This window comes from Seriola lalandi, unplaced genomic scaffold, assembly GCF_002814215.2.
Source record: "Seriola lalandi dorsalis isolate HSWRI2012SDOR001 ecotype SW California unplaced genomic scaffold, Sedor1 jcf7180002053559, whole genome shotgun sequence".
Taxonomy (NCBI): domain Eukaryota; kingdom Metazoa; phylum Chordata; class Actinopteri; order Carangiformes; family Carangidae; genus Seriola; species Seriola lalandi.
Window position 1 is genome coordinate 226,661 of NW_019524112.1, and position 12,680 is coordinate 239,340.

At 37.8% G+C, this 12,680-nt stretch overlaps 1 protein-coding gene across 2 annotated transcripts; it reads left to right on the forward strand.

The window, feature by feature from the left end:
- The first annotated feature begins 1,532 nt into the window (after positions 1 to 1,532).
- Positions 1,533 to 11,634, forward strand: LOC111651288 (hsp90 co-chaperone Cdc37-like). Of its 2 annotated transcripts, none has more exons than XM_023401256.2 (8): positions 1,533 to 1,824; positions 3,809 to 4,105; positions 4,187 to 4,289; positions 5,279 to 5,394; positions 5,479 to 5,601; positions 7,312 to 7,494; positions 9,261 to 9,332; positions 9,560 to 11,634. In XM_023401256.2, the coding sequence occupies exons 1-8, from the start codon at positions 1,708 to 1,710 to the stop codon at positions 9,662 to 9,664; spliced, it is 1,116 nt and encodes a 371-aa protein (XP_023257024.1). In that variant the 5' UTR covers positions 1,533 to 1,707; the 3' UTR covers positions 9,665 to 11,634. The 2 variants fall into 2 exon arrangements, with proteins under 2 accessions (XP_023257024.1, XP_023257026.1); XM_023401258.2 differs by having other exon boundaries at positions 1,741 to 1,873.
- Positions 11,635 to 12,680: the final 1,046 nt, after the last annotated feature.

Here is a 12,680-nt window from a genome sequence, read left to right on the forward strand (position 1 = left end):
GAGGAGATTTGAGAAAGATGAGGAGAGGAAAAGAAGCCGATTTAAGGAATGGTTGATTTCATCCTTGAATGTTAGAAAATAGAGGGATCCATCTGTAATGGTTAATAGTACCATCAATAACCAAGAGTTAAAATATATTTAGGAGTATGAACAATTTGAAATCTCAGCATATTTCAGCCTCTTTTCACAGGATAATTTAATTAGTGTGGTAGAGATTCACGTCTCCATTAGATCATGTTTCATTTGCATGATTAAGGTAAATCTGTTTCTGACGAGTGTTACCCCAGTTTTTATTAGATCTATTAGATAAACCTGTTTTCTCATTGTCGGGACAACACATTTTCCTCCTAGTCTTAAATGAATTCAATTCTTGTGACTGTTATCAAAACAGGTCCATTGTTCTTGCCCTAGACCTCAAGGGTCATGTACAACTGACAAGAAATGACGGGTCACATTTTTTGCAAACTACGACTAAATATCATGGCCATACAGCAAGATGTCCAAGAGGTGAAAGCACTTGCAGAGGAAACACCGGTGAATCCGGCCTGCATCTGTTTCCCGCTGTGTCAATGTTTTTATGGTTGCAAACAGTCACGCTTGTTGAACATGTATATGGTTTAGAAAACCATGTGTGACTGGCAATGTATTTATAGAGGCCTGTATATTTGGTGTGTCGTATTTTTTTTTTTTATAGTGCTTCAAAAGATGTAAGATTTACTTCGAGATATCTGTCTCTGAAATTTAATCAATAGGCTTCAATAGAGGTGAATGGAATTTAGCGTCAGTACAAAATTACATTTAGAAAATTAAACAGCTTTCTTTCCAGAAACAGTTTCCTTGTTAGGGATGATCCACATTAACAGAACACAGTGTCTGCAGTTTTCACTGGACCTACTTCCTATTGAAGAAATGGTCCCTTTGAAAACTGTAGCCACACAGTGTAGACTGTGGAAACCACCCCTCCCATACCCAACCCTCCCAAATGTCAGCGGACAAGGGTTTCCCCTAGTCACAAATCCATATACAATACATTCAATACATACAATACATACTGAAAGAAATAATCATTTTTTCCAGTATCCTTCTTGGTTCAAAAGTTGTGACTCTCCCTGCTCAGTTAAAGGAATCATATCAGTAGCCTACATACCAGTTAACAAGAGGCGCAAAACAAAACCAAAACAATTTCAATAAAAACTGAACATTATGCTCCTCATGAAAGGGGATTTATTGCTGGACTGTTGTAGCCTATCAGATTGCATTAGGTTTAGCTAAACTTTTAGATTCCTAATACCAGCTCCTATTAGTGTCTAATAAATTTGTCTTATTTACTCCATATTTCTATTAACATTAATATTCCCAATTTCAGTGCTTCTACCGTAGGCCTAGGCCTATATATTATATAACTATCATTATATTATCACTGTTGTTATTTTGTAAACAAAACAAAACAAATCGCTGCTCTTCCTGATGACGTATAACGGTTGGATTCCCTGCGCGCGCAGCTGTCGTTCTACCGGGGGCTTAATTAAACGGCTGGTGACAGCTCCTCTCACTAAGAGGATTGAAAAACGATCCATTTCTGTCTCGTTTGTTCACTTTGCCGGCGCTTTGTGAGTGTAGTGCCCCAGCTGGGCTGCCCTGTAGTTTCCCTCCGCTGTGACTGAAACTGGAAAACCTCGGGGACAGGAGGCAGAAAGAGGCTGGAAGATGAGCACCCGAGCCGGCGTCGACTACAGCGCCTGGGATCACATCTATGTGTCAGACGACGAAGATGTAGCCAGTCCGTATGTCGACACGCCGAGCTTATTCAGAATGAGACACCGGGTCAGCAGTGAAACTTGTTGTAGCCGTGAAGTTTGGAGTCTTATACCTGGTTAGTTTTACCAGTAGAAGTGTCTCTTAGTAACTGACCGATAGCCAGAGCTGTCCGTACAGAGCTTGACCGGCAGGTATTAGACACAAATCTTTGACCTGTCTGATACTGTGTCGCTAAAAGAAGTGCTAGCTAAAGGCTAGCTAAAGGCTAGCTAGAAAATTGTATTGGTAAAGCACTTTTTAAAATACAGGTGCTTTACGAAAAGGAAAAAAGGGAGATGGAAGAGAACACACTACTTGAAAACAAGCAGAATTAATGATATAAACTAAAAAGCTATAAATATTGTGACCATATATAAATACCATGTGGTCACAGTATTTTGTGACAAAAGACAAAGTTTGTTACTTTATTTGAGGGGTCACAATATTTGCTTATCATTATAATATTTCTATTTTCATATTTGGTTTTCCATCAAAATTTATAACCACATTTGAATATTATGTGGTCTGGTTTAACAACTCACAGTATTTGTGACCCTATGTAAATAGCTATAGGCACCATTTATTTGCAACAGATATGTGACCGTGATGAAATGCAAATGTGTGCAGTGCTAATAGCACCTAATCAATTCACATGATCTGACAGATTGCTATTGCATCTTATCAAGGGGAAATAATTAGAGCACTAATAAGAAATGTCAGTACAGACATGTCAAAAATATGTTTGACATAGAGCATGAAAGTTGAGTCTTTATCTTGGAAAATTTGGGTTTGACTAAATAATCTTCACTTAAGGTCTAGTTATTAGCCTTTTTCTTCATCTCGCAGTCTCCTCAGTAGCTTTTTCCAAAGCTCTCTACTGAATCTCACAGCCTTCTTCACCTACCTGTTTCCATCCACCATTGAAGATTGTGGGATGCAGTTGAATGCTCTGGAAAAAGCTAATAAGTGGACTTTGAGTTAAGATTTGACAGCTTGTCCATGAGATACTACTGCAAAGTTTACATTTCAACTCTAGAAGTGGTTACAATTCTTTAACAGTAAATCTATGGTAGCCTCATCAAATGTGTTTTTATGTTTTGCAGGAATATTGGCACATATATGATTATCCATTAATATTTGTTTTTAACTTTAAAATATATACACTGATATAAGCCTCAAACATCCAGTATTTGCCTGGCTCTAGAATTTTTTTTTATTATTTCACACAGTCCTTTTGAGTTATGAATTATATCTAGTATGGTTGCTACAGTAACCACAATGGTCAAGCTCTGTCTGTTTAAATGTGAATCTGGGTAATGAGCTTAACTTGTTGGTACCCAGTTGTCACGTGACTTGTTAAGTAAATTCTTGACTGTCTTGTAGTCTCCAGCTCCCTCCTATTTTTATTTTATTTATTTATTTTTTTTACTGTTTTTCATTCCTGCGTAAATGTTTGACAATAATTCAAAGATAGTTTAGATGTGGGAAAGTCCAAATAACTCCACTGGCTGACATGTTTGGAATGTTATGGGCTGTCTTCATTCCTCATTTCAGCTTGTGAATGTACAATTTAGGCCAACTATGTGTGGAGAGACTGTAGTGAAGATAAACATACTTACTCATTTTCTTTCAAACCTGAACTTTAAGTCTATGTAGCCAGACACAAGACATAACACTTCATATCTATGATATTTGAGATATCTCTCCCACATCAGGCACTGATTTAATACAAATACATTTATTTTAAAATAAAATAGACTGCGCAATGTAGGTTTTAGGCAGTTGTTTCAGTCTTATGTACAGACTGGTGTTCCTGTTTTTGTTGTTTCCTGTCATGCACACTTCCTTTTTTAATGTGTTTGATGTTGTTTTCTTCTAATTTAACTTTTGAGTGTCCTCTCCCTATCTGATCCCCTTCAGCGTTCACCCTCTCATCTCCATTTCATTTGTGATCATTCATCATTTCAACATTCATGTTTTGACTGTCATCCACTCTGGCTTAACACAACAGGCCCGGTTAGAGAAAATGGCTGAGTTTCAGCAGAAAGGGGAAGATCTGGAGAACAACTTTGCTCAATGCAGGAGGCTATTAGAGGAAGCCCAGGGACGACTTAGGGAGCTGCAACAAGTAAAGAAGGAGGGAGAGGAGGATGAGGAGCAGGAGGCTGAGCTGAAGAGAGTTCAGACTGAGGTGAGAGAACTGAAAAAGGATGAAAAGGCTTTTGAGAAAATGATGGAGCAATACCGGCGAGAAGAAAAGAAACTGCCCTGGAACGTCGACACTATCAGCAAAGAAGGTTTCAGCAAGGTAAGGTGTGGCAGGGTTTACCAGATTTAGTGTGACTTGTCATTATGCCAAATAATCTGTTTTCTATTACTTGTTTTATAGAGTGTACTCAACATCCAGCCTGTTACAAAGGAGGAAAGGGAGGAAGAGGTGGAAAAGCACAAGACCTTTGTGCAGAAGTATACAAAGGAAATCAAACACTTTGGTATGCATAGACTTACTGAACCTGATGTTTACTACAAAATGGGAAAGGTACTACCAAGCCAATAGTGAAGGATTGTGGGTTCAAGGATATATCCTGATAGCTACAAATTAATACGTTGTGATGAATGCTGATGTGTTAATAAGGTAACTCAAACAATTTATTATTTAATTTCTTGTTGGAGTAATCAAAACAGACAGATATTAAGAAATGGCCAGGACATCCTGTGGGAAAAGCAGACGAGAAATACTCTTGGTGGGGTTATAAATAGACTGAGGGCTCCCAATCCGGTTACAAGAAGCATTCCACAAGTTAAAATGATACATCATCTTATCAAACACCTTTTTGTGACTAACCTCTCTCACTGTTTTTGCACTCACTGCTGCTTGTAGCATTTTACTTAGAGTTACATGAACAGGAAAATAAACATACTGGGCAGGATCCATTCCCCACTGGAAGCACATAAATCTTGCTTGGAATGTCGAGCGAATGTTTGGCCTTTCTGTACCTGGCAAACGTCCACATCTTTCAAACTTAACACCCCTAGTCTGTGAAACAGGCTTCCTTTTTAAAAATGCGCACTCTCCAAACCAAGCTGAGATAACCCAGAATACATTGCCAAAGTTACTTTTTCAGACTTTGCAAAGCTTCTTTAGACCCACAGAAGGCATTATACATTACGAGCAGTCCTCCCAGTGACGAGCACGCTGACCCATATGTATAAAAGCAGTGGAGTTCCTCCTTTAAAATGTTGAGCTCATGGAAATCATTTGTTGCAATCTATTTCTTTATTTACTCTTCTTGTTTCTAGTTATGTTCTTGTCATGTTTTGTAATGGTCTAAACACAAAATCCCCAGTTTCGAAAAGGGAACAAGGCAGCGAAAGATTTTTTTTTTTTTTATTGTGAGTCACCTAGCAACAGTGTTTTCACAAAACTCAGGACTTCCAGTTGAATGCAGCATTTTGCTGGATTTGTTTGTGTGTGCACCAGGGATGTTGCGGCGTTGGGACGACAGTCAGAAGTACCTGTCAGACAACCCACATCTAGTGTGCGAAGAGACAGCTAACTACCTAGTTGTCATCTGTATTGACTTTGAGATAGATGAGGTGAGTGCTGTGAGAAAATTACTCTGGATTAAAGCAACTCGTTCAGCCCAATAAAAGCCTTGTTAACTCTCCATGTACTTATAGAAACATGCACTGATGGAGCAGGTGGCCCACCAGGCCATCGTCATGCAGTTCATCTTGGATTTGGCTCGGACACTGAAGGTCGACCCAAGAGGCTGCTTCAGACAATTCTTCTCAAAGATTAAGGTCTGTAATGAAATGTGATCTCTTGCATCTTTGTCTGCTCCTTCGGGAAAAGTATTTTTGTTTCTTATTTGGGGAATTTGGGAATTTGGTCATATCTTTGTTTAGTCGTTTTTTTTTGTGGTAGATTTGATTGAGTTTAAAAAGAAAACAACACATACCCCACCCCAACAGAAAACTTCCCACGACTGTATTGAAACAGTTGCTGGTGAAAGAGCAGTGCTTATCAAGATGGTTAGCATTAGAGGAAACAGTGGAGAGACTGTAAGAAGTCTGTGACCATTATCAGCAAAAAGCCAGACATATCAGAACTGTTAGTGCAGTCAGCATCTTTTATTTGTTTATGTTTGCAACTGCTAGTGGCTGACAGTGTCGGTGACTCTGTTAATGCAAACTCTCGCTCTCTGTACTGACAAGGTTTGAGGATTATTTTGCCCACCCCCTCAAATTGACAAGATTGGTTCCTTATGTATATGATGTATGAAACCCTGGCTGTCTGAATATGTTTTTAGGAGACTGACATTGGTTCACTACAGTTCCAAGGTGGAAATACACAGTCATGATGGTGACTGCTCATGATATGTCTTGTATTATATACCACCATATGGACATGTTAACAAGGTTAAACACTTGATTTTCTTCGGAAGGGGTCTTTAAATCAAATAACAGTCTTCAGTCCACTTCAGTAGTCATATCAGCTTGTGTATCATGTAGTGCCTGAAGGTAGTGTTATGAGATGAGTCTTCCACTCCAAGGAACACTTACCCCTTAAAAGTAAGCTTTTCTAATCCGCACTTAAATAATCTAGAAAAAGTACCCAAACCATCAGAAACACCTCATCATTCCCTTTTAAGAAAGCAGCCCAGATTATTTAATGTGTGAGGTTGTTGACATTAGGTGGAGTATCTTTGATCCATATGATCGATATTCATAAGAGGTGCTCATTAGAGATTCCCCGATTGATCGGCTGTTGATCATGATTGGCCGATTTTCATTAAAAATAGATTGGTAGATTGGAATTGATGCTTCTAGTCACTTAACACCTTAAAACCGATCACCTGTGGTTAATAATCCGGTGTCGGCAGCTGAGAGAAGCACTGTGTGCTGTCCCGCCTCCCACCTTGTTCAATGCGGCACCGTGTCACAGGCCACCAAAACAAAACAACATGTGGAAGTTTTACAAAGTGTGTGAGACTGATATAATGTACGCCATCTGCAATTCATTTAAAAAATGATCAGTATCGGGCCTCCCTAGGGGTCTATCAAAAGTTTAAAGTATGATAAGGGGAAAAACGATTCCCTGGAGGGAAGACCTAAGCGGAGGAGCCCAGGCTCTTTTTTGTAAGTAAATGCCCAGAATCTAGAAATTAGTTTACACTCCAAAAAGCAGTAGAATCATAGCTTCATATCTGACAGTCACAGCACAGTGTATTCAGGAAGGGGGCATGATCTATTATTGCAAGGTAACACGAATGATATGCAGCCTGTGGAGAATCCTGAACAGAGTCTCCCTCAATCTGCTGCATGTAAAGGTAGATCTTAGCAAACCTATTACCGCCTGACAATCGTCTTTGATATATTCATTACTCAAATCTCTTTCCCATTACATGAAATGTTTTGCAATCAGAAATAAATCCTTCTGTCACCATAAGGGAGGTCTAAGGGAAAACCTGAAGGGATCTGAAATGCTTAATTTCATATCTTCCATCTCAGACTGCAGACAAGCCATACCAAGATGCATTTGACCGTGAGCTGGAGTTGCTGAAGGAGCGGGTCCGCAGCTGTGCACAGATTCGTATGGAAGACGCCATGAAGGAGGTGGAGGAGGAGGAGAGGCAGAAGAGACTAGGTCCGGGTGGTTTAGACCCTGTAGAGGTCTATGAATCGCTGCCAAAGGTAACCACAAATACACACATGCACACACTGGCACACGCATAGACTTCTGAGAATTTCAGAAGTGTTTGCCACAGGGCTGTCGCTGTCTTTTTCTTGAAATGCAACAAATGGTGCCAGTTTATTTTCAAGTGAATATCGCTAAAATTTTTTTTTACTTAAAATGCACAGTGAAGTCTCAAAAGAGCAGGTTGACATAACGGGTGGTGGATGATAATTTTATAAAGCAATCTCAAAATAAGAAAACACTAAGAATTAAAAATGGTTGTTTCTTATTTTAAGTGGTGTTTGTTCTCGGCCAACAAATATTATTGCCTGATATTTAGTTTGGTGACTTCTTCCTCTATGATTAAGTTACTCCATTTCTCAGTATTTAGGAGTTGGAGTGTCAATTTTATTTACAAACCAATACCTGTTTGTCTTATTTCATCAATTTCATCAATTTCAGAGGCGCATATGGACAAATATAAACATCCATTTAAATCAGACCCGAGTCAGATTTTCTGCCCACTGCAATGTCGATATCATGTACATTTATGTCTCTCAGTTTGCTGTTGTTAGACAAGCACAATTCAATAAAAGGTCTTTAAATAACTCAGTCAGTAAATAATCCTGGCAGGTAAAATCCATCAAAGTCTGTGTCAGACTAAACTAAACTTTTTATCCCAATAATTAACATTGAGTGTTTACAAAATGGGAGGTTTCCACAGCCACTGTAACAGCAAGATTTAATGTAGCTTTACACTGCAACCAAAAAAGCATGTGTTGCCTCGCTCTACATCCCTCGAGGCTGTGAGAGAAAACAACAGGTCTGTTAGAGCGTCTCCCATCTCATCCAGTTTACACAGCACATCACATTCAACACTTCTGCTGAAGCAACAAGGCAGAAAAAGTCAATACTGCAGATGAACCTATACACACCAGCATTAACCACCTGGCCACAAGTTATTGTTTTGTTCAGTTTTCGATTCTCAATACTCAAGAATTTGTCGATTCTTGAGTATTAACACGTGATATTGGTTTCACTACCTCCACCAAGTAGGCTGTGTTTTCACCTGTGTCTGTTTGTTTGTCAGCTGAAATACACAAAAGGTACTGAACAGATTTGCACTGAACTTGGTGGAGGGATGGGGCCAGAGAGAACCCATAAAACTTTGAGGTAGATTGTTGTTGTTTGACATTTGCCTTGGCGGAGGTCTGTGCTCTACAGTGCTGTCATTAGTGTCTTCCAGTGACTTGTAATGGTTTACATTTTATAGGCACATATCTGGAGTCCATTCGTACTGTATTTCACATTAACAAAAGGGGTTTTAAAGACTGTACACTATTTAATGACCTGTTTGAAAACAAATAGTTACTTTAAGAGTCGTTTAGTTGGCGCGAGAGCCTGCATTTTATTTTTTTCAGATATCCGATCGTTGTTTGTAGATTTTGAAGTCAGTGTTTGCGCAGTCTATTGATGCCAGAGAAGTCAATACACAGCTCAGCAGAATGGATTCTGCTCTTTGTACAAGGTAAATGGCATCATATACCGGTACTTTCCCTAAGCTTAAGTTTGAACAAAGTTGTTTGGTTTCATTGCAGTGATATGATAAACTTCAGAACGGTAAAGTTAAGACAAAACTTAATAAGATTGGAGAACAGTGAGGTGCATATTAAAGTGATCATATGCATTTTAAACATGACATTGAACAATTGTTTTTCCTACAGGGATCATTTCACTAGGTTCATTGCATTACATCAGTACTTTGACAGTTTTTGTTTTGTAGGAAATACAAAGGAGCTTTGACGAGAAGAACATTCAGATGCTGCAGGAAGCTCTCAGCAAACTGGACCCTGAGGTGAGTGAATAACAGTAATGTCCAATCAAGAGAAGTATCATAGTGAGGATCAGAAAGTGTTGAATTGGCACAAAAATGCCACCAAAATGTATTTATTCATTCATTCATTCATTCATTCATTCATTCATTCATTCATTCTGTCATTCTGTCATTCTCTCATTCTCTCATTCATTCATTCATTCATTCATTCTGTCTTGAACTGGTATCTCTGTGTTTTCTCTCTACAGGAAGGAAAATACCATCTGAGGAGGTGCATTGACTCTGGATTGTGGGTCCCAGATTCAGGAGAGGGTCATGATGAGGATGAGGATGAGGATGAGGAAGAGGGTTAAAAATAGAAGGTAGCTAAACAAAAAGGGGAGATAATATTTCTGGTGGCATCAGTTGAACTGATACACATATTTTTCTGTGATTTTGACCCACATCATCACTTTAAGATAACATTTGTTTTTGTGGTTAGTTCAGCTTGAATTTGTTTATATTTGAAAACTCATCGGACAGAGTCCAACAAGTAAGTAATGTTTCATACATGCAACATAATTTTCATAGTAGTGAATCATTACAGTATTTTCTAGGCATATTAAATTAATGTACATTAAAATGTAAAAATGTAAAATTTATACATTTTCAAATATATAAATATTTAATAAGAATATGGACTAAATTATCATATGATTAAAAAAAAACTGATCAGCAAGTACTGGATTAGCATCACTTTCAGTCTCTTTCAATTTGTGCAACTGAGTAAAAGAATATTATATCTTTTAGACATGTCTCAATCTGTTTCTCGTAGACGTTATCGAATGAATGTCATTAGAAATAGCAGATCTCACACAGACTTTGTAACAGGCACCACACTTTCTGATTTATTTTTGATCTACTCATTTTATTTTTGATGATGGCAAATTTACGCCAAAATATTACATACACTATTGGGTCTAAATTCCAAAAGTTGCTCTTTGCATATTTAAAAAAAAAAAAAACTGTAGATAGGGCTGCAAACTGGATGAGAAACTGATGCTAATAAAATGTCTGACTTTCATTAGTCAGCAGTGTAAGCCAATGTCTCAGATATATCTAAAATATTTATCCAAATATTTATTTTTATAAAAAAAAAGTCTAGCACTGCATCGCAGGTTCTTTGAGGTATAACCGTATTTCTACTGTAATCCTCTCCTCTGTTGTGCTACTGTGGCCGACAGCGCCATCTCAAGTCTGTTTGGGGACAGGCAGCCCATGAACTACACCGGTTTCCTGTATGGTGAACAGTGTTGGGTAAATTTGAAGTCCCCTGATAATTTCATTTTGTAGTCAAGATCAACTTGTCCTATGATGACGGCAGCAGCCCTAACAGTGCAGTGTGCTTTAAAGTCAAATTGTTGAAGCTTTCCACCTGTAGGATTGTCAGGTCAGAGTTTAAGAACCTTAGTTAACTATTGGTACAGTTTTTTTTGTTCGTGTCAAAGGGTTCTGAAATTTAAAGATTACCTTGTGGCTTCTATTTAGTGGACAGAATGACAAACGCCGTAGATTACAGCAGACCGGCATTATATAAAAATTAGGTGAACTTTTAATTTTTGTTGTGGCTGTCAGAAGCCTCGAATCAACTACAAAGTGAGTGTTTTCCATGTTGTTTTTACAAGCTTGTATCCTTGGCAAGAGAGGAAATAGAGCTCGGCCAACAAATCAGCGGCCAAATATGTCGGCCAGTATTAGATATATGTACGTATCAGCGTATATGTTAGGTGATAAGTAACAAGAAATTGCAGAATAGAAATGCCAAAGACATGTTTCAGATGATTAAGAAGCTGTTAATTGTAATAATTATATTAGATGATATGTCATCAAGTGTTTGTAACTATCATAGAGAGATACTGATATCAGAAATCAAGTGTTGGTCGGGCATCTAAGAGTAAACCTGTCAGATGGATTGAATTAAAATGAAATAACCTCAAAGCCCAACCTTGCTTTGCAGATTTCAGCATTGATTCATCACAGTTAATCTGCCAGAACTACTACTGTCATGAACAATGACAGTAATGATTCATCCTCTATCAATTGCCTGATCAATTAGTCATCAAATCGTTTAAACTTTAAAAGAGATGAAGAGTTCGTCCAACTGAACGCTAGTTCAAATAAAGTTGTTTTATTGTTGCTACTTGGTAATTTAATAGTTTTTGTGTAAAGGTTTTACAAGCAGTATGTTTTTATTTAGTAGTTATCCTTGCAGATGTGAGACTGGTTTTATGTTGTGTTGTAGAACTTGCACAATAAACCAGACTTGATTTTCGTTGTTAACAAACTGTTTCTGTTCAGTTTCCTAACTTTTCCCCTGGTTGGTGTGAATCATGACTCATTTTCTGCCTTTCTTCTCTCTCCATCTCCATCTCTCTCTTTCACTTGCATAATTAATTGCTGGGTCGCTCTCTCGCCCTCTCTCTCCTTCATAATTAATTGGTGGGTTTGATTTAGTGGTCTGTGCAGGATTTTTTTGAGGCAAAGCTTCTTTGTGCAGTCACTTTTGTAAATAGAAAACAATCAGCGCAGGCGCAGGGCATAAATCAAATCTAGATAATGCTTATAAAAGGGGAGACTTACAGAATAGCATTGCAGCTTCATGTACAACTGTTTGTGTGTGTGTGTTTGTATGTTGACAGTCAGTTTATATCAATGTGTTGCAGTCCTGCAACAGTCTCTCCTGATTTGTGAATGTTATACTAATTTTGAAAAAGCACTGAACAAGCAAAAGTCAGCGCAGGTTTAGTTTTTGGATGTTTGCAGAGATCATCAGAGGCTGCGCTGCAGACTGTCACAGTCTGTCTTATAGCTGAGACAGTTAGTCACTTAATCAATTAGCTGATTGACCAAAAATTAATTGGCAGGTATCTGGTAATTGATTGATTTACTTCCGTGTCTTACTTTATAGTAAACTAAATACCTTTGCATTTGGGACCATTGACAAACAATTTGAAAGCCTCATCTCAGCATATGGGAATTTATTTTTCAATATTTTCTGACATTTTATCGACCGAACGATGAATCAATGAATTCTGAAAATAATGATTAATCATTAATGGAAATAACCGTTCGTTGCAGCCCTTTTTCACTTCATTAAACTACTTTAGAGCTCAAATTATTTGTCAATTAATCAATTAGTTAGTAGAAAATTAATCAACAATTTTAGTAATTAATCGTTTAAGTCATTTTTAAGCAAAAAAATCCTGTTGATGTGAATATTTGCAGCCTTAGTCTTTTTCTTAAGTTTTCACTTTTTAAAGGAGAAATTTTAACTTTGCATTTAGGAAATTGTGATGGACAGTTTTCACAACAAGATTAATAAATGAATGA

Coding starts and splice junctions, on each gene's coding strand:
- LOC111651288 (XM_023401256.2), top strand. CDS start 1,708: ATGAGCACCCGAGCCGGCGTCGACTACAGCGCCTGGGATCACATCTAT. Junction 4,106..4,186: donor GCAAAGAAGGTTTCAGCAAG/GTAAGGTGTGGC, acceptor CTTGTTTTATAG/AGTGTACTCAACATCCAGCC. Junction 7,495..9,260: donor TCTATGAATCGCTGCCAAAG/GTAACCACAAAT, acceptor TTTGTTTTGTAG/GAAATACAAAGGAGCTTTGA.